Source organism: Pelodiscus sinensis, chromosome 28 (assembly GCF_049634645.1).
Source record: "Pelodiscus sinensis isolate JC-2024 chromosome 28, ASM4963464v1, whole genome shotgun sequence".
NCBI classification, from domain to species: Eukaryota; Metazoa; Chordata; order Testudines; family Trionychidae; genus Pelodiscus; species Pelodiscus sinensis.
In genome coordinates, this window is record NC_134738.1 from 4,711,623 (window position 1) to 4,733,194 (window position 21,572).

The window sequence follows — 21,572 nt, forward strand, 5'->3', positions numbered from 1 at the left end:
AATTCCTGCTCGGGGACCTCATGTCAGCTCTGGCTGCAGACACAGCTCCAAAGTGTGATGCTGCAATGTGAGCAGGATGCCTTGATAGAACGGCCTGCAACAGCACTTGATGGTTACACCACACATCCACATGCTTCATGTGGGGAGGCAGGATGGCATGGAAGGCAAACTTGGGCTCCTGGAGAGCCAGGTTCAATTCCTCTGCTCTGCTACAGACTTCGTGCGAGAACTCGGGCAAGGCTCTTAGCCTCACTGGGCCTCAGGTCTCCACCTGCATTAGACACTAAGGCAACGTGTGGCTACAGAAGTCTCGTAGGTTCACAGAGACTCATCATTCTCAGCCAGTCACAAGGGAAGAAATCTAGGGCGCTGCGTAAAGGCTACTGAAAACAACACTGGATACTAATCCAACAAAACCCATCTATGGGATGATCCCCTGTATCCAGAGTCAGGCTCTGGATTACCCCAATCAATTCCTCCAGTCTCAAGCCTTTTTATAAGGTGCAAGAATCGCACTGCGTCCTCCAACACGTAAAGGCAGGCTGGAGGCGAGTGGTTTTTTTAAAGTAGGGATTCAGGTCTTAATTTATCTGGCTTTGCTGAGGACTCCTTGGAGGACTGGAGAGCTAGAGAAACGAGGATCAGGGCTACTGAAAAATGGTCAAGCAGTTTCAAATTCTGAGGGGGCCTTTTAGGTTAGTGCTTATTTACTTCAAACCCCTAAAACAACTGGGAGAAAAAGCTCTCTGTGAAACATGCAATACGTCCACACTAACGGAGGGCTCAGAAAGCTCCCACTCCAGGTCTCTGGTCCTCCTCAAAGTCATCCCACAAAAACGAGACAGACACGTGATGTGCTTGATATTTCTAAAATTTAAAAAAGTAGGAAACAAACATTTCAGGTTTCTGTTACTCTGCGAGGATAAAGAGGGGGTGGAGAAGAAGTCGATTAGTCCCATTATTTACACAGCCATATGGAATGAAGGTGAAAAAGTCATGCTGCTTTCTTCTGATGGGTATCTACTTGAGGACTCAAGTACTAGCTCATAAAACACAATGGGATTCTTGTCCTATGAATACCATTCACCAGTGGTTCTCTAACGATACTCCGGCGGAACAGCGCGAGCTGGAACGAGGCGTTCTGCCGCTGAAATCGAGGCATGGCCGTCTTTTCCCAATTCAGAGGAAAAGTTAGTTTAAGGGCTAGAATTTTCTCAATTCTACATTTTTCTTGCAGTGACTAGCCATAGTGCCTGCTAGCGAGTGCCTGCACACAACAAAACAAATGAACATCTAGGAAACAAATATCAATGGAAAAACTCCGAAGCATCTGATCACGGTTAGTTCAACAGCAGGGGGTTTCGTGCACACGAGCGTGTTTTTATATCGTGAACAGTGTGTCAATTTAGTTACATTTAACCGCTCTCAACAACTTAAACTACTTAATTGAATTATGTGCTGAATCGGATACATCAAAGAAGGGAACCATCAGAACGATGGGACATCAGGACAATTACTGGACCCACCCTCTGGGGCTTCTACCAGCTAGCACAGGGCAGGCGAGGATTTTTATTTCAGAAACTGAAGCGGAGGACGACATTTTAGGAGTGTTTACAGGCCTCTCCTGGGTCTCTTGCAGCTCATTTTAATCCAATTGTTTCTGCCCGAACAGAAACGACTTCCCTTTATTATTCGAGCTGCTAGGAAACCTCCAGCCGCTCCATCCCCTTCCACTTAGCACCTTCAGTTCCTGCATCCCAAATCTGCATGACAAGCCGCGTTTGTTTTTTAAAGGGCTGCCCTGCATTTCTAATTGGAACAGAGGCGGCAGCAGCCACTTTGCAAGGCAGAGGAGGAGAGCGCTCAAAGGTCAATCTTAACAAGGCTTGCAAGACATGGAGAAGGCTGCGGCGCTTCAGACTGAGCAAGTGGCACGTGCGATGCTGGGTAGCCCAGCGAAGAAGCCAGGCCCAGAAACAGCCGAAGGGGAAGGGTTTCCCGCAGAGCTGAATGGCTGCGCCACTCAAGCAGGAAACGCATGCTCTAGCTGCTGCATCCCCTGAAGCAGGAGGCAGCTAGCTCTGAAGCAGGCCAGCAGCACAGGCCACGCCGTCTGGAAGCTACAGGAGACCGTAACTCCAGGCTTTTGTGCAGCTCATCTCCCGTCAGAGATGCACCGGGTAAGTCGGGCAAGCAAGCTGCGGCTTATCGAAACGCAGCTCCCAGGGAGCTGACTGTGCCCAGGAAGGACGTCATATTGACAGTACTCACGACAGGCTGGCTGGCGCACACTTTCACAGCCAGCCATGAGTTAGGCCTCATGACAGTCCTAGGAACTAAGCCAGTCTTACCTATGGGGAAACTGAGGCAGGGTGCCTTGCCCAAAGCCCCTCCCACTCCTGTGCTCATGCCACCAAGCCATGCTGCCTCCTAGAGACATCACACAGCTGTCATGCTGCAGGCAGAGAATGCAAAGAATGGCCCCGGAAGTCAGGACAGGACATCAAACCCAACTGTGGGCACCTCTGAGAGGCCAGAGGAATCTTATCAGTGAAGCAGGGCTAAAGCCCATCCTTGGGCAGGCTGCATAGCGAAAGCAGTGGTCAGGAGCTCAGGTTTGAACACAGCTCCCATTTCCCCCTCAGGAGGGCACCGAGCTCAGCACTGGCCTAGAGGAATGGCTCACTGGGGGTTTGTCTACACTACAAAATTTTTTTCAGAAAAACTTCGATTACGTCCACACTGCAATCACATTCTTTCAGAAGAAAATCAAAAGAACGGAGGGTTTTTTCCGGCATTAGTAATCCTCTTTCTACGAGGAAGAAGCCTTTTTCTGAGAGTTCTTTCACAAAAAGGTGTGTGTGGACGGGGAGGAGGGAGTTCTTTCGGAAGAAGAGGAAAAAGGAAAACAAACAGGTGCCCTGGTGGCCACTCCGTCCGTAGTAATCACAGCTTACTGAATGGACGCTCTCTTTCGAAAAAACACATCACTGTTTTCATGCACTTTGGCAGTGTGGACGCGCTCTTTTGGAAGAAGTTTTTTCAGAAGATCTCTTCCAAAAGAAGTCTAGACGTAGCCCAAGTCACCAGCACCACTCCCTGCACCCACCTGAGGCCACCAATCCAAATGCCGTCCTGCTCAGGCCTTGCGTGGCTCACGCGATCCTGTGCTTGGCAGCAACGGTAACCTGGCCAGAGCAGCTCCCCTGAAGGGAGAAGATAAGCTAGAAAGCAGCAGACCCCTTCTCCGTAGCGACACTGGGGGCTGCACCATTCCAAAGCCACGCAAGATTGCCTCCTGCTGCGCTGAGACTTCTACGTGCTCCTGGTCAAACACGCTGCTAGTCTTGATTCTACGGCACCCCCCTTCCGCGCCAGCAGTGCTCCCGGAGACCCTTCCCCTACAGCGCCCCACGCAGCGCCAGCAGCGCCCCCAAAGACCTACCCCCTACAGCGCCCCACACAGCGCCAGCAGCGCCCCCGGAGACCCTTCCCCTACAGCGCCCCACACAGCGCCAGCAGCGCCCCCGGAGACCCTTCCCCTACAGCGCCCCACGCAGCGCCAGCAGCGCCCCCAAAGACCTACCCCCTACAGCGCCCCACGCAGCGCCAGCAGCGCCCCCAAAGACCTACCCCCTACAGCACCCCCATGCAGTGCCAGCAGCGCCCCCAAAGACCTACCCCCTACAGCACCCCCATGCAGCACCAGCAGCGCCCCCAGAGACCTACCCCCTACAGCGCCCCACGCAGCGCCAGCAGCGCCCCCAGAGACCTACCCCCTACAGCACCCCCATGCAGTGCCAGCAGCGCCCCCAAAGACCTACCCCCTACAGCACCCCACGCAGCGCCAGCAGCGCCCCCAAAGACCTACCCCCTACAGCACCCCCATGCAGTGCCAGCAGCGCCCCCAAAGACCTACCCCCTACAGCGCCCCACGCAGCGCCAGCAGCGCCCCCAAAGACCTACCCCCTAGAGCACCCCCATGCAGTGCCAGCAGCGCCCCCAAAGACCTACCCCCTACAGCGCCCCACGCAGCGCCAGCAGCGCCCCCAAAGACCTACCCCCTACAGCACCCCCATGCAGTGCCAGCAGCGCCCCCAAAGACCTACCCCCTACAGCGCCCCACGCAGCGCCAGCAGCGCCCCCAAAGACCTACCCCCTACAGCACCCCCATGCAGCACCAGCAGCGCCCCCAGAGACCTACCCCCTACAGCGCCCCACGCAGCGCCAGCAGCACCCCCAAAGACCTACCCCCTACAGCACCCCCATGCAGCACCAGCAGCGCCCCCAGAGACCCTTCCCCTACAGCGCCCCCATGCAGCACCAGCAGCGCCCCCAGAGACCCTTCCCCTACAGCGCCCCACGCAGCGCCAGCAGCGCCCCTTCCCCTTACAGCGCCCCCCACTGTGCCAGCAGCGCCCCCAGAGACCCTTCCCCTACAGCGCCCCACGCAGCGCCAGCAGCACCCCCAGAGACCTACCCCCTACAACGCCCCCAGAGACCCTTCCCCTACAGCGCCCCACGCAGCGCCAGCAGCACCCCCAGAGACCTACCCCCTACAGCGCCCCCATGCAGCACCAGCAGCGCCCCTTCCCCCTACAGCGCCCCCATGCAGCACCAGCAGCGCCCCCAGAGACCCTTCCCCTACAGCACCCCCCTTCCGCGCCAGCAGCGCCCTCAGAGACCCTTCCCCTGCAGCGCCAGCAGCACCCCTTCCCCCTACAGCGCCCCCCACTGTGCCTGCAGCGCCCCCAGAGACCCTTCCCCTACAGCGCCCCCATGCACCAGCAGCGCCCCCAGAGACCCTTCCCCTACAGCGCCCCACACAGCGCCAGCAGCACCCCCAAAGACCTACCCCTTACAGCGCCCCCATGCAGCACCAGCAGCGCCCCCAGAGACCCTTCCCCTACAGCGCCCCCATGCAGCACCAGCAGCGCCCCCAGAGACCCTTCCCCTACAGCGCCCCACGCAGCGCCAGCAACACCCCTTCCCCCTGCAGCGCCCCCCACTGTGCCTGCAGCGCCCCCAGAGACCCTTCCCCTACAGCACCCCCATGCAGCACCAGCAGCACCCCCAGAGACCCTTCCCCTACAGCGCCCCCATGCAGCACCAGCAGCACCCCTTCCCCCTGCAGCGCCCCCCACTGTGCCAGCAGCGCCCCCAGAGACCCTTCCCCCTACAGCAGCCCCAGAGACCCTTCCCTGCCATCACCCAGAGAAAACTACTGTCCCTACAAATTACTGTCTCCTGGCGACAATGGCTCAGGAGTATCTGCAGTTGGTCTCAAGGTAGAAGACTGTCCACAGCTCTCACCCCAGCTGTGCTGGTCAGTGCAGGGGCCCACTAGCCACGGCCGGCCGGCCACAGATGGTGGCAGGGTTGAGGAGGGGGAGGGTGAAAGAAGCATCAACTTTAAAAGAAAGGGTTGGGATTGCTTGCACTTGACTGCCCGGTGATGGGGCTGGCGTGGGTGGGTCTGTGTGTTCTGTCTTGCTCTATTTTTGCTTGCAATGTGTCATTTTGGGGGAGGTGAAACCTTTAACAATGCACCGCCAAGCAGCAGCAAATCTGGTTTTTGTTCCTACGGACTGCAAGGCACGTCAGTGCTGTCACTGGTACCGGTGCCTAGACCCGCTCCCAGCACAGCGATAGACTCGCAGGCACCCATCCAGCTATAAGGGGAAGAGGGGAGGAGTCTTACTTACCCATCACCACTCTCTAGAGTAGCAACTCTCAACCGTTGCAGACTACTGCGCCTTTTGGGGACTCTGCCTTGCATGCATCCCCGCCCTCCCCCGGGTTCAGCGTCCCTAAAATGCCTTGCCTACAAACCAGAGAGAACGCACACAAGTGTCACAGCACCCTAGAGCAGAAAACCTGCCGTTCATTCCACCATGTAATCATAAATTACTCCTTCATGTCAGCCTACGACAGATACAGCAGTGTAAATAAGTCATCGTGTGATATTTTCGTTCCCATGGACTTCGCTAGTGCTTTTTATGTAGCCGGTTGTAAAACAAGGCAAATCTATCGAGGCGGCAATGTGCCCCTGGAACACCTACCACCAAAGGTACGTGCACCGCTGCTCCACAGAGCTAACCCAGCAGGTGGGCACCAGCGTTCCCTGTCAGACTTGGGCAGCCACCCAGGAGAAATTCAAATGCTGCCCAGCTGATGAGCAGAGAGCCCACAGCCGCAGCCTGTGTTTCGACTGGAGGTGCACATGACAAAATGTATTCCGCACATGGAATAAACGGAGGGAATGCTGGTCACCAGGACTGCTAGGAGCCAGGCTGAAGCCCGAGTCTGAGCTCAGTTGCCGTGAGGCTTCAGCTGTGGCCCCCCTGCCATGGGTCTAGGCAGGCTCAGGCTTCGTTCCGCCCTTCTGGACTCATGTAGCAATTTCCGTGGTGAACGGGTCGACGTGGACGTGGTCACCATCTTGCTGCATCAAACTTAGGAGGTGACATTTTCGAAGCTGCCTAAGGGTATGTCTACGCTTGCAGCCTATTTCGGAATAGGTCTGCAAATGGAGGCATTCGGAATTGCAAATCAAGCCTGGGATTTAAATATCCCGCGCTTGATTTGCATCTTCCCGGCCGGGCGCCATTTTTGAAACTGACAAGCCCGGAATAACAGCCCGCGTCTATATGTAGCAGTGAAACGGGCATTCGAAATAAAGCCCTATTTTGAACTACCTGTTATTCCTCCTGCAATGAGGTTTTACAGGTAGTTCGAAATAGGGCTTTATTTCAAACGCCTGTTTCACTGCCATGTGTAGACGCGGGCTGTTATTCCGTGTTTGTAAATTTCAAAATGGCGCCCAGCCTGGAAGATGCAAATCATGCGTGGGACATTTAAATCACAGGCTTGATTTGCAATTCCGAATGCCTCCATTTGCAGCTCTATTCTGAAATAGGCTGCAAGTGTAGACATACCCTAAGGGAGCTGGATGCCAGCACCCCACTCCCCAGATAACTGTGAAACCTCCGTTTGGAGCCCTCCTGGCCAGTGTGTGACAGCTGCTCACAAACACAACTTCTCAGGAATCAGCCTGATGGGGACTCAGCGCTCTCGTCCCGTGTGCTAAGCCAAGGACAGCCCCGACTGGGTCGGTTCTGCTTCCCTTCGGAGTGTCAAGACCCACACCGTGCAGCCACAAGGCTGGCTCTTTTGCTTCTTCAGAGATCAGGGCTGGATTACTCCTCTGGGGGGCCCAGGGCTGTTCGATGTTATGGGACCCCTAAGCTCCAGGGTGGGGCCAAAAATGGGGGTTTCACATTGCAGAAGGGGGCTGCAGATTGAGGCAGGACAGGGGGTGAGGGAGGGGTAAGGACTCTAGGGGTCCAGGAGGGGGCTCGTGGGCTCAGGACAGGTGACTGGGGTGAAGTTGTGGAGTCAGGTAGGATAGCTAGGTGCTGAACGGGCTCAAGTGTAGGAGGGAATTAGAGATTTAGAGTGCAGGAGGGGGCTTGGGCAGGGGGCTGGAGTGTGGGATCTGGGTGGAGCTGGTGCAGGAGGGGGCTCCAGGCTGAGGCAGGGGTAAGGGATCTGGGTGGAGCTGGTGCAGGAGAGGGCTCCGAGCTGAGGCAGGGGTAAGGGATCTGGGTGGCAGGAGAGGGCTCAGGGCTGATGCAGGGGGTTGAGGGCGCAGGGCCCTTACCTTTGGTGGGGGAGGGGAAGCAGGTGGCTCTGCAGAACTGCAGGGGCAGAGCCTGCATGCAAGGTCAGCGCAGGGACTAATGGTGACACCGCTCAAGCCTGGAGGGGAAGGGGGTAGAATGGCAGTGCGTGGAGCTGCCCCCGCCCAGCAGGGCCAGATCACAAGCAGGGGCTTTAGGGGTTGCAGACCAGGGCTCCTGGCTAAGGGAGCCCTGCAGAAAGCTCTGGCTGTTTGTCAGTCCCGAGATCTTGCTGCGGATCCCCCTTAGCCCTGGGCTGCAGCCCCTAAAGCCCCTTTCTTAATCTGGCCCTGCCCAAGATGGGTCAAGAACGATCCTAGCCAAGGGACTAGAAAGAGCCTGCACTGAGATCAGAGAACTGGGTTATTGTCAACACAACGTGTCCTGCGTCTCAATCGAGCAATTCTGGCTCACACCATGTTCGCTCACTTGGCTTTCTCCACAGGTTTCCTCCGGGGCTGAAATTTCTGTTCTTAGTCAAGAGGCAAATTATTTAGGAAACTCTGAGAAAAACCTGTCGAGTCCTTTCAGGGACACTTTTCACACCCTCTGAGCACTTGCCATCAACGACAGTTTTCATACCTGGCCCCCAGCCTACTTTACAGTCAAAGAATTAAGCCTCGTCAATGTAAGGGACTGTCCCTGTTGCACTGGTAAGGTGAAGCGTCCCGTCCCACGTGTCACACACACACAGGGGCTGAGCCAGGGGCCGGGGAATGCTAGCCTGAGGCTAAGCACTAGACTGCGGCCTGTTTGAAAAGTGAAGCTTTTCTCAAGCCCAAGAGAACAATTTCAGCAGGAACTGCTGCAGCAAGGAGCAAGCAGGAAAACAGCGCCCGATGCACCGTGTGCCTTACCAAATAAGGATGCAGGAAGTGTGGCATTCCTGAGAGTCTCCACGCACAAGCGACCAGCATTTATTTCACTGATTAGACATTCAAATAAAGGCCACTTCTCCCCAACGGCAGCCTGGAGCAAGAGGCATCCATCAAAGTAATTAATTGTGAGTTCACAAACACCGAACTGTGACAAGGGGATGAATCCGGGAGGAGGTGGCACATTTTATAGGAGATGGTTCTGCTGGCAGAGGGGCATTTTGGCAGGCAGGCCTGGAGTGCATCAAGCCCAAGTTAACGGACTTCCTGAAGCTGTTAGGCACGCCCGGGTTAGCGCTGGACTCGCCATGTTGGCACGTTCTAGGATGAGGGCTCACGTCCGGAAGGAGCCACAGTTTCATCTGGTATCTGCTGGCTTTGCCAGCGAGCACTTGACTCGACCAGCATTTGGAAAGGCAGCCAGCCACTCTCCCTGCACCAACGGCTTTTCAGTAAGCTGGCGCCTCCCCATGGCAGAGCCCCAGCACAGCGAAAGGATGCTCTGGCTAGAGCGTCACCAGGGAAGGGAGGGATTGAGGGAAGGCACCAGACACACCACTCTAATAATTCTTGCTCATGAGGGCAGGGGAGATGGGGCAGCACCTCCGCCCAGTGGGCTAAGGCTATGTAAAATATCCGTTAACTGAATAGTCGATTAACCTCATAATGTTTATCGGTTACTCGATAGTCCCCAGGGGTGGGGCCAGAAGCCAGTGTGCTCCAGCCCCGCTCCTGAGGAGCCACCTGCCACACTGCATTTGCTGCCTCTGTATCAGTTTAAAAACCAGCTCCCCTTGCGGACCAGCTGCCTGTCACCCTGCGCTGCTGCCTCTGATTCAGAGGCAGCAGTGCGGGGTGGCAGCAGCCCCTGCCAGGGGAGGTGAGCTCCTGGACCGGGCGAGAGTTGGGACTGAGCCAGGCTGCCTGCCTGCCCAGCTCCTAATACACTTTAAATGCAGAGCCACAGCAGGGGTAGATCCTGGACCCATCGCAAGCCAGGACTGAGTCAGGCTGCTGGCCAGCCTGCTTTAAAAAAAACAACCACTTACTGGTAGAGGCAGGGGGGAGGAAAATGCGTGTCGTCTATAGCACGAACCTATAAGCTTTTGCTTATCGGTTAATCAACTAGCATGATTGAATAGCCAGCATCATGTGGCTTAAGCAAGGCACTTGGCACCCAAGTGAGTGGCAAAGGCAGCAAACCAGACAGTGAATTAGCTCATTTAAAGTCTTTGCAAACAACCCTGCTCTGCCCCCATCAGCAAGGGGCTGTCCAGGAATGTAGCTGTCACTAGACCGAAATGATGTTGCAGTTCCGAATGCCAGGAGAACGGCCCTGCTATTTATAAAGCTTCTGGATGATCCAGTTTGATCCTCCCCAGCAACCCTCTCCTGAACATAAACACTCCCTCCGCTCGGGCGCTGGTGTGACCCGCGGAGGTGGCAGCCAACTATTGGCTGGCAAGTCAGACACTTACCAGTGCGGATTCCTGATGCCAGCCAGCTTGGGCAGCTGGCGCGGAGCTGGCACACCCGGCGGTCTCTCCGTAAATGTCAAGGAGCCCAATTGTTCCCGTCTCAGGCAGGCTTTGGCGCGTGCTATGCTCAGCCACGCTCGGCGTGTCAGCACTTATCCTGTGCAGCCTCTTCCCGGAAGGGCTTGGGCTGAGCTGCTTTTCTAAAGGCCCTGGACTACGTCTGCTGAGCAAGGCAAAAACCCACGAAGCTCAGCCCCCTTGCTAGTCCCCAAGGTACTGCCCAGGCTAGATGGACTGGAAGCAATTCAGGGAGAAGCCAGGTGACAGCACCCAGGGGCACAGAGGCCAGGGTCCTATGCATCGTTACATAAACACTGTGATCACAATACGCCTGCCCCCTGTTGCAGAGGCAGCTAGGACCAAGGTGCAGCTGCCCTCCAACAGACGGAGGCTAACTTGCAGCTTCACCTGCCCTTTGGCTGCCAGGCCAGCTAACCCCAAGTCTAGCTGGATGCCTCCAAGAGCAGAGGGGATTTGGAATTCACCTTTGGACTCCCATCCAGCGGGAGCTGTGGGGACAGAGCCTGTATGCAAGGTCAGCGCGGGGACTGAGCTTCCCCTGGCACTAGCTGGCCTCATCTCTGGTCCTTGCAATTCCATCACATACTACCCACTGCGCTCAGGGAGAAGGGTGTTTCCAACAGGAAAACGCTGCAAACCCAAATACACCCTTACCTGAACTGACTGGCCAGCTCTGGAGCAGGAGTCCCCAGCCTTGGTGCTAAGGCACTTGGCTGTTGGGGACCCACCGTTACCCCTGCTCCTCCTACAGCCCCAGCCAGGCTGCTAACTGCCCACTTGCTGACTCCATCCACCTCAATGCTGTGCCGGCTGCCCAGATCCAGCTCCCCCTTTGCAGCACGCTGCCAGGGGCAGGGAGAGCAGGATCCAGGCAGCAGCCTGTCCCGCTCCCCACACTGCTGCCTGCCACCCTGGGGAAGCAAGAGCACATCACACTGACGGGTGGGACAGGACCAGTCATCTGGTCATTTGAAACGCTGCTCAAAAGGGGGCCGTGTACTAGCAGATCCCAGCACAGCGGGAGCTGATCCACCACTGCTCAAGCGACTGGGATCCTTCCACATGCAACGGAAATCCCCTCAATTCTCACCAACAGGCTTTCCTGTCTGGAGCCCGGCTTGATTCTGGCTCTGCTCTGCTCTACTGCCAGGATTTGTTCAGCTGCCAGTTGCGCTATCGAAACAGCCCCTTTAGGCAAATCATTGTGAACTAGGCAACCCGTTCTCCTGCCTCTCCTGGGAGAGGGGCGCCTTGGAAAGAAGCAGCCATCTGCAGAGCCCTGCGCAGATACAAAACCAGGTCAAAAATGGTCCGCGGGTACCCGCATCCACATGCGCAAATGCGTCCCCCACAGGCAGATCTGCAGAGCTCTAGCTGTCCGCACTGCTAGCAGCGCTAGGATACACCCTTCGGGGGAAGCACTCCTCTCGGACCTTTTCCGCCACAGTCCTTGCCTGCCTGAAAGCAAATAGAAAGCAGGCAAGCAAATAGAATCAGACTCAGAGCTGGAAGAGACCTCAGGAGGTCGTCAAGTCCAGCCCACTACTTCCCTAGTAATAGAGATGTAGCCGTGTTAGTCTGGTCTAGTTGAAACAAAAAACAGGACTATGTAGCACTTTCATCACCTAATAAACCACCTTGTTAGTCTTTAAAGTGCTACATAGTCCTGTTCTACTTCCCTAGGGAACCCATTCCAGCGCCTCACCACCCTCCTAGGGAAATAGTTTTTCCTAATATCCAACCTGGACCTCTCCCACTGTAACTTGAGACCATTGCTCCTTGTTCTGCATCTGTCACTACTGAGAACAGCCTCTCTCCATCCTCTTTGGAACCTCCCTTCAGGAAGTTGAAGGCTGCTCTCAAATCCCCCCTCACTCTTTGCTTCTGCAGACTAAACAGACCCAACTCCCTCAGCCGCTCCGCATAGGTCATATGCTCCAGCCCCCTCATCATTTTGGTTGCCCAGCACTGGGCCCTCTCCAATGTGTCCACATCCTTTTTGTAGTGGGGGCCCAGAACTGGACACAACACTCCAGATGTGGCCTTACCAGAGCTGAATAAAGGGGAATGATGACATCTCTGGATCGGCTGGCAATGCTCCTCAGAAAGCTGTCTAAGGGTGTGTCTACACAGCAAAGTTATTCCGGAATAACTATGTGAGCATCTACACAGCAATAGTGTTATTTTGAAATAACGGGAGGCTTGTTCCGACTTCCGACTACAGCTATTTCGGAATAGGGGCTGTGTAGACGCTCCACTTCTGCTATCTCAAAATAGCCCCTCACCACGGCCTTTCTAACTTATTCCTCCTCTCCCTTCTCCCCCTCGCCCCGCCAGTGCCCCCTGGGCTCTAAATCGAGATAGCACGTCTACATTAGGGAAGCCTGTCCTGGACTCATTTTGAGGCTTCCCTGCAGTGTAGACGTGCTATTTTGAAATAAATTATTCTGGAATAGCTTATTGTGAAATAAACATGCAGAGTAGACGTAGCCTAAAAGGCCTCAGCAAATCGTTTCAGAACCTGGCTATGGCAGCTCTGTGCCATCCTGAGCCTAAATGTCCACCAGGGGGAGCTACACAAAGTAACCGCTCAAAGTTCAGCCTGCTGGAAAGGTAATGTTTTAACGAGGAGCTACAAAGGGGTTTGAAAATATTGAGCTTGGGCCCCTTGTGCTTCTTGACGATGACAAGAAGGCCCGGAAGGGATTCTCCTCCCACTCACCCTTTTTTTAAGAAACAGAGATATAAAGTTTGGCCTTCCGGATTTAGTTGGAGAACTACAGCCGGTCCCCAAGTTGCGAACAGTCGACTTACGACCATAGCTGTCGTAAGTGGCGGACCCCGAGTTACGAATGCAATCCACACTTACGAACAGCACGGTCGTGTGTAATTCAATGGGGTCCGACTTACGAATGAACTGAGTTACGACCAATTGCTTGGTCCGTAAGTCGGGAAGAGGCTGTACTGGGAGGCCCAGGAGTTGCTTACTGGGAGCTCTGAACACCTGTACCCTAGGGACGGCGAGCATTAGCAAATAAAGGGGAATGAGGACATCTCTGGATCTGCTGGCAATGCTCAGAGATGCAAACAAAAGGTCCGCAATTCACTGAAGTTCAGTAGGTCTTGAACAACCAAGTGTTACTCAGTTCACAGCTCAACTCCCACTTGGTCGGCTGTGCTGCTCCCCTTTTTTCACCAGCACCAGAGTCTTCCAGCCCAGACAGGACCAGAGGCTCCGACAGAAAAAGGGAAAAAGCAGGGAGATAAACACCAACTCAAAGACCTGTTCTGCACAAACCCTTCTGTGGCATCTCTCCCCATCATCTGCACAAAGACTATCTACACGTGGTCCCAAGCCTGAGACTCAGGCGGGCTGAACTAAATTACTAAGGCTGTGTCTACACAGCAGCGTTATTTCGGAACACCACAGTGCGCGTCTACACAGCAAGCTCGTTATTTCAAAATACATTCGAAAGAATGGGCTTCTTACGCCGACTCCCGTGGCCCTCGATGTACGAGGGGTAAGCGAAGGCGGGGAAGAGTGCTCGATTTCAAAATCACTGCTGTGTAGACAGCACCAAAAGTCAAAATAAGCTATTTCAACCTCAGCGCTGCAATTAGCATAGCTCCAGTCATGTAGCCTGTTTCGCGTTTCGCCCTGCAGTGTAGACGTGCCCTAAGAGCTTATAACATTCCAGCACCATGCAGTGCAAGGGTCACATTATTGCCTTCCAACACCAAAACAACATTTACCCTGAGGCAAGAATCTTCCCTAACTGCTCCTTCCTGGGCAATCTGTGTGCACACCACAAACGAGACAGGCATCATTTTGCGAATGCTCCACTGCCCAACCAAAGACACCAGGCCACACGAACCAGCCAAAAAACTGTCCATAACCGGCTCAGCTCCCCGTACAATGGCATTCCTGCTGGCTTTAGTGGGCTTTGCATCAGGCCCTTAGTGGCCCGCACGCTGCGAGACCTTGTCTGCACTAGGAAACTTCAAAGCCGTAACTCACCACTACTGCAGCAACAGCAATGGGAGCTGTAGGGTGAACAGAACTTAGGCACGTCTAAATATCATGTCACTAAGGTCAATGAGCCTGAGGTAGGACACCGGAATTACAGCTACGTTAGCTGGGGCAGGCGCAGCCTTACAAAGCCAAGGACTATTCTGGGCAATCGACCACACCCAAGGCAGGTTTGCCCCGGAGGTACACCTTCTCCCTTCAATTCACGCTGTATCTGTCAGCTCTGTTCCGCAGCCACTGGGCCCTCCAAAGGGTTGGGGTCCCCGATTCGTATTTTTCCTTGCGGGGTTCTTATATTCGGCAAAGATTCAGGAGACAGATTTTTCCTCCATGTGCCAGGAATCTTCCTCTTCTCCCCCAAAGTCCGTTGCTCGGTTATTTGCTCTTTTGAAACACTCTCTTCCCCCCCCCCCCCCCCCCCCCGCTTGGATTTCAAGTTATTTATGGAGTGACTCAGCCGAGTCTCAACTTTCCTGAGATTAGACTAGTTAAAATGTTACTGCCAGCTTGCAGAAAAACTCCACCTGGTCGTCACCAAGAAGCTGGGTTTCACTACTGCTGGGAATTTAGGTCAAGGAGAGCAGGACATGCTACTTTTAGGAAAAGTCCCCAGAGACATTTATCGATCACACAGCGTTCACACACTTGGGCTTTACAGCTCTCCTTCGAGAACCCCCTCAGTCAACTGCACTGGATTCAGCTGTAGTAACCTTGAAGGATGACGGACCAAACAATTCATGATGGGGTTTAAACCAACAACTCCAAGGACATGTGGCTTTTCAGACCTGCATGCCATGCACAAGGCGTCCTCATCTGGATGAAGTTGTAACATTGTATTAACAAGTCTGGATTCTGCTGGGTGATTTTCCACACTGAATTTCTCTATGTTGATGAGCATTGATATTTTAAGAAGGAGACTTATGTTTTATTAAAATCAGGTACAACTCTCCCTTCTGCCTCCAGCCCAGGGATTTTCTGCTTGCTAAGAGGAAAAAAAAGAGGGGGAAAAAAAAAAAACCACACCAGAAATTTCACAGATTTGGGAGAGTGTGGAGGTGGGTTGTGTCAGGGCCTGATTTTTAAGGCCAGACTCCTACACAGAGCACCCAAATCCCTTCGTGGCTGGCCAGGACGAGGGGATTGACACTCCGGTGAGGCTCTCAGGGGGCACAGTTTGGAAACTGGGCCCCGCCTGTTATTTCACAGCAGTTGTGAAGGGCTGCAAATTGCAGAGCCGGCCCGAGTCAGAGCTAAGGCAGAACGTACAGAGAATCTTGTCTTAGAAAGAAGTGTTTATCCCTTCACTAGGAGCAGAACTTCGCCATCCCAGGAGAGGGCCTCTCTCCACTCATGGCCGCACACAGGGTGCCTGGGGGAAGAGCGGATCCATTGTTCTGAAGGGCCTAGCCAAACTTACCCCCATCTGGAGCGTCCTGCTTCACGGAACACTGGCCAGAAATCACCCGCTGACGCTGGACGCCGCGGTGCCCAAGATGGGGCCTGGGCGCAAGTGGTGGCCCTGAGGCTCTAACCTTGCAGGGGGAGTGCAGCAAGGAGCGTTGGGCGAGAGCTGGAAACAGGCTCCCTGAGCTGCACCCTGCAGTTTCCCCCAGTTGGCTGTGGGAGAGAAGGGCTACTTCCCTGCAGGGAGCAGGAGAGGAGCTTGACCAGCTCAGGCTGAGCGGGGGGAGCACCGGGCAAGAGAGGACACCTCTTCCTCCGTGCGCACCCAGGGATGGGACGGGACGCTCAGAACCAGTGGCTCCCCGATTCTCTGCCACAGCCCACAGTGTCCAGGCCACACCACAGTGTCACCACGTGTCCATGCACCAGCACAGAGCACTCCAGCTATTCCCCCCCCACACACATACAGAGCAGGGGGACATAGGAAAGGTGGCTAGAGTGGCACAGCAGTCCCCCCACCCCCCCATACAAGAGGGGGACATGGCTAGGCCGGAGGAAGCCTCAGCCAGGGGACTCGCTCCCTGAACAGAGCAAAGAGAAAACAAAGATTGCCCTGCAGTACTGACTGCGGCCCCCAACTTTGTCGGGTCAAGCTGGAGCCACTGAAATATCCCCTTGTTTGTAGCTGTACCGGCCTGGTATTTGAGAGCCAAGCTGGATCCTGGTGGTGAATCTGAAATACCAAAGGGACTTCAGAGGGGGAAATAAATAAGTTTCTGTGCCATGCAATGCCACAGCAAGAACCGGACGTGCCACACAGCATCTGGGCAGCCCTCTGCTTTTACCACCAGTCCCCTTTGGAACAGGTTAATGGTAAAGAGCTGCAGTCAATCCCTCTCCTAAATGAGTCAAGGCAAAACTCTTCATTTCCCTCCCCTCCCCACCACCATGGGACACCCAGCTCGTGTGCACTACTCCCCCAAGAGCACCAGGGTGGGAAGCTAGTCCCAGGACTGGCGCCCACTGCCCTTTCGTTAAGAGCACAGGGAGGAATGGAAACAGATTCTTCTCCACAAGGACCAATTCTCCCCTCTAGAGCTGCTGATGCTGCACGTGCCTTGTGACAATCAGCGTGGGCAGGCCAGGCTGTGCCTGAGCTGAAGCAGGCTAGATCCTCGTAGAAACTCTACAGGACTGAAACCCTCGTGCCCTGGAAACCGCTCATGTCACGCAGATGCCTCCAGGAATAGAAGCGCACACTCCTGGGAGAGCTCCGCACATTAACACATTTCAGTTCCATTTGACTACGCCTCTCGCTAGGGACAGTGTATTGGAAAGCACACGAGCCATTTTGTAGGTCACCGCCGCTCCCACACACCGAGTTACTGAGAAGTTACAGCAGTGAACTTCACCTGCCCCAGGAGTGGCACTGCAGGCATCCCCAGGAGAGAGGCAAAGGCCAGGCCACTGGGACCGTGAGAGCAGGGATTTGACACAGCTGGCTTGCTCTGGATCAGCGACATTAACACATCACTGAATTACAAGTGCTTGGGGCGCAGCCGGAAAACCGTCCCAAGCAACGAGGCGCCAGGAGCGTTCCCGTAGCTTCGGCCAGGAGTCTCGCTGGGAGTCCGTTCTGCTGCTCTGATTCTGGGGCTGGAAAGTTTCCAGCCACGTGGGAGCTTCCAAAAGGGAGTGAGTGAGAACTGGGTCACAGGTGCAGAGATTCGGCTGCTCCAAACAGCCTGGTTTGTTCCAGTCTTTGCCACGTGTCCCACTACCGCAGAGAGCGCACTGGCTTCTGGTGCTCCCTGCTGCCAGAGGGAGGCAACAGCTGGGCTGGAGTCACCATGGGCTGTGCCCCTGAGGAGTCCTGCTCACTGGTGATTAGATGCTCCGGCCGGTCTCAGCTCAGGGCCTCTCCCTGCCGCTGCCACTATGTCTATGAGAGTCAGGTACTTCTCCCTGCCAGACCCACACAGGCTGCCACCAGCCCTGCCCCTCTTCTCCCCAGGGCAGATACCTCTCAAGATGCAGCGCAGGCTTAGCCCATTCCCACCGGGCTCTTGTCAGAGCCAGCCCGGAACCATGGGTTGCCCAGGTGAGTCTCCCACTGGGGCACAGAGAGTTTGGCTGGATACTCTCTGCCTGCCAGGAGAAGGAAGGGGTGGGCCCATGGCCCACCCCTTTCAAACTGCAGAGGTAGGGACTGGATTTCTGAGCTTCACTTGGCCATGGCAGCAGAAGCTGACAGACTTGATTGCCACCTGCCCCCAGAACATCAACCGCCCCCCAGCAGCTCCTTGCTGCTGCTGGCTCTAAGCGCTTTCCTTTCTAAAAGGGGCCTTTCCAGCCCCCGGGGATCCCGCAGTGACCAAGGGTGACGGCTGCTGCTCCACTCGTCAGACAGAGCAGGGTGCTCTGCACCCTTCCCCTCGCCATGCAGCAAGCTTACCCCGAGTTCTGCCTGCTGGTGACCTACTGCGCCCGCCTCTCCTGCACGGGTCACTCAGGCTCTCCTTTCCTGGGCTTCTGCTCCTCGCCGCGAAGGGGGCCCGCCACGCGCTCTCTATTCCGCGCAGGCGCCAGGCCAGAGGTACGTGCTCCCTGCAAGAGCAGAGCCAGTGCCAGCCTCTTGCTCCGCTGCTGCTTGGAGCAGGGGGAGATCGCGCCCAAGACCGGCTGCTGCGGCTCAGGCCCAGCAAGAGCACTGTGAAACTGAGCAGGATCCACACAGGCGCTGCCCCTCTGCAGGCAGCGGTGAGGACGTGCCTTGTCTGGAGGCGACAGTGGCAGGATCCCTGGCCCCTGGGAATGGGCGACAGGGGAGGGATCACTGGATTCCCTGTCATGTTCCCTCCCTGTGGGGCACCTGGCACTGGTCACTGCTGGCTGACAGGACACTGGGCTAGATGGACCTTTGGTCTGACCCAGTGGGGCAGCTCTTCTGTCACTATCTGGAGAGAGAAGAGAAGACACCTACTCTGCTTAGACTCCCATTACAAATACTACCCATGTAACTGATCACACTCCAGTCGATCACTGCTGAACTTGTGGGCTGCTGGTACTGCAGACTCCCACCGGCTCTTAGTGCCATGGGCTCCTCCCCCCTCCCCCCATGGGAGTTTAACTGGTAACTGAACAGATAAGCACCGACTTATCAGTTAACCAGTTACATTCTTACATCACTTGTTCGCTTCACTCATCCGCCTGCCATTGGCAGTTCTCTCTGGCTTTCCAAGCAGTGATGTGGCTCTGGAAATTTGCTAACTCCCAACAAATGCTGGGAAGCAGTTTCTTCTCAATAGCTGCTAGGTCCGTGTGAAAGTTCAGCCTTGCAGCGAGAAGCGCTTGGAGATGAACTGAGAGACAGAGTCAAGAAGCATAAATAGAACTCAAAGGCCAGACTGCGCTGCGGCACATGTGGGAAGCCGGGCACTATTTTGAATGCTATGTGGCAAATGTATGCAGAGCAAAATCCAAGAAGGGGGCTGGGTGCGAAGGGAGATGCTCAAAATTAGGAGCTGAGCTCAGGCAGCATGAATGATGCAGAGAACGGCTTCTCGGAGCAGATGGGAATTGCTGGGAAAGAAGGGGGAGGGGGAATTCACGGCCCTGTGCAAGCCACATGGCTGTACACTGAGCATCCGTTCCTTGCTATGCTCCTACAGGAGCTGGAGGCACCCTGTTACAGGTTGGGCAGTGTCCATATGCCTGAGGAAGCCTCCCAGGAGTCAGCAGGCCCACAGAGGGCAAGCTGAGGCGATGGACATGCTTTGTCACCTGCACTGAGTTAGCCTAAGACGGCCCTGCTCACTGCTGAACATGAGGAGGCTGTGGGAAACAAGGGAGCCTGACCCTGACCAGTGAGAGAAGGCTGCAGCTGGGCCCCCCCCCCCACCTGTTGCTACAAGCAGTCTGGACAGGGCATGCATAGCTAAGTGCTTCATTTGCGCAGGAGCGATCTATGCCCACGCTCCCTGCGACGGGGTCGTTCCTCGCTCCACAGAAAGGGAGCAGGTGGGAGAACCAAGTGGTGTGAGATTCAGGAGAGCTAATGGACATGGGTTGTGCTCAAGATATACCCCGTGGGCTGGAGCAGCGGCGCAGACAGCCAGAAGAGCTGGGAAATTTCTGCCCTGCCATGGGGCTGGCAATGGCCTGGATAAGAGTTACACTGACAAAGCCTTCACCTAACAGAGTCTATCAAGGTACTTCTCTGGCCCTCATTCCCACAGTAGCTGAACCTCACAATCTTTAACATACGGATTTCCACGTACCCCTGTGGGGCAGGGCACAGCTATTACCCTAAGCAACTTACCCAAATCCAAGCCTCTTGTGTCCAGAGTCCCTCCAGGTGACCAGCTGGCACCATCTAGAAAGCAGAACCAAACCCACTGCAGCCACAAGCATATTGATGCTGTTTACAGAGGCAGCAGGATACAAACCCAGCTACCAAGAGCTCCCCCAGCCTCTGCTGGGGCTCGATGCAGCTGGGATGCTAAGGGCCCTACATTTACATGGCACTGAAGTCTGGGGAATGAACATGTTTGGTCTTCTTCTCTCCCCCCACCCCCTGCCCTGAGAAGAGAAAAATATTTTGGTTTTATCTCCCTTTTGCATTCAGTTAGCTGGTGGGGATGCGCATTATTCATAAGCTCCTACTAACCAGGCTGGTGGCCTTGAATTTTGTCAGAGGGGGCTGTGCAGGAAGAACTCACTCTTTAATTATTAATAGCCATTCTCCGAGTGCCCTAAATGCACGTTCCAGCCCTGACATGCTTTCAGTGACTGCAGCGCCACCCAGAGGAAGACAGCCCTCGCTACAGTAGTTTGAGCTGATCAGCTCAGCAAAGCAGCCCTAAAGCAGGCCCAGAGTCTCTCAGAGCAGACACCCTTGTCTGGCTGAAATGGGATGGAGGACTTTGGACCTGACAGCCCTCGTTCCCCAGCTGGTCCTGCTGGTCCCTGCAATGACACGGCTGGCGAGGGAGCTCACACATGGGTTATCAATACAGGGCCCAGCACTGGCTCATGGCTCGATATGGAAAGAGGAGGAGAATGGGCTACTTAGCAGATGGGCTGTCGCATCACCAGGCGGCCCTTCTCGCTCAGCAAAGTCCAGCAAAGCCTCAAGAATGACAGCCCAGCCTCTTCAGAGAGTTGACTGCCAGCCAGTTACACAGACCAGAGACAGCATAAGGGCCTCACGACAAGGCAGCCTTGTTCCTGGGTCTCCTGTCACATGCCACAGAGGATTAGCGGATCCAGGCTGCTAAAAGGATTTCAGATGAGGGCGTTTTCCCCACACCTAGAGGAGTGCGCTTTGCCATGTGGTGCAATTACCCCAGTGTGGCTCCTGCGGAGGGGCCAGCTGTACTGGAAGACGCTGCGTCTCTGCATGGCCTTGCTTTGAGCTGTTCTGCAGCATAGACAACAGTACCCATCACCCGCCACAGCTAGTCTCAGAAAACAGCCCTGGAGAAGCCGTCCCAGATCAGCTCCCTTCCAAGCTTAACCACGCGCAGTCACTGCAGTGACTCTAGCCAAGCAGACCTCACACCAGCCAGGCGCTGCAGAGAGATTCACTGGCTCTGCGGCAGCATTTCCTAAAGAGTAAGAAGGCTCAATCCAGATCCACAGGCACTGAACCTCCAGCACTCACTAGGGAGCCCAGCCAGTGTGCGGGATACCTAGCTCAATCATGCTGTTTAAATACAATCTAATCTAATCAGTTATTATTTGTCGAGCCCTGCTGATGGGTTATCAGTTAATCGCTTACCTGTCCCCTGCTGCAGGGGACAAATAATACAATCTACTCACCCCTGGCGAGTAGATTGTAACCCGGAAGAGCCGGGTTCGGGCGATCTGTGCACGCGCAGAACGCCGGACAGCGCGGCTGGCAAGCAGGGTTTGCCGCAGTTCAGCGAGCCCTGCCCATCAGCATCCACTTAACACTACCGGCTACATGCAACCTCCCCAGCTCCCCCCACCCCGCCTACCTGCTCTGCATTTAAAGTAT

The 21,572-nt window shown here is 55.2% G+C and overlaps 1 protein-coding gene across 3 annotated transcripts in view; it reads right to left on the reverse strand.

Moving 5' to 3' along the window:
• Positions 1–21,572, reverse strand: part of NUDCD3 (NudC domain containing 3) — a 63,007-nt gene that overhangs the window by 25,387 nt on the left and 16,048 nt on the right. For 2 of the 3 annotated variants that reach the window (XM_075910898.1, XM_075910896.1), the window contains exon 3: positions 19,872–19,925. The exons of the other annotated variant lie outside the window; for it this stretch is intronic. In XM_075910898.1, the coding sequence (XP_075767013.1) occupies positions 19,872–19,925 (54 nt within the window). The remainder of the gene's footprint in view (positions 1–19,871; positions 19,926–21,572) is intronic. 3 annotated transcript variants of the gene reach the window in all.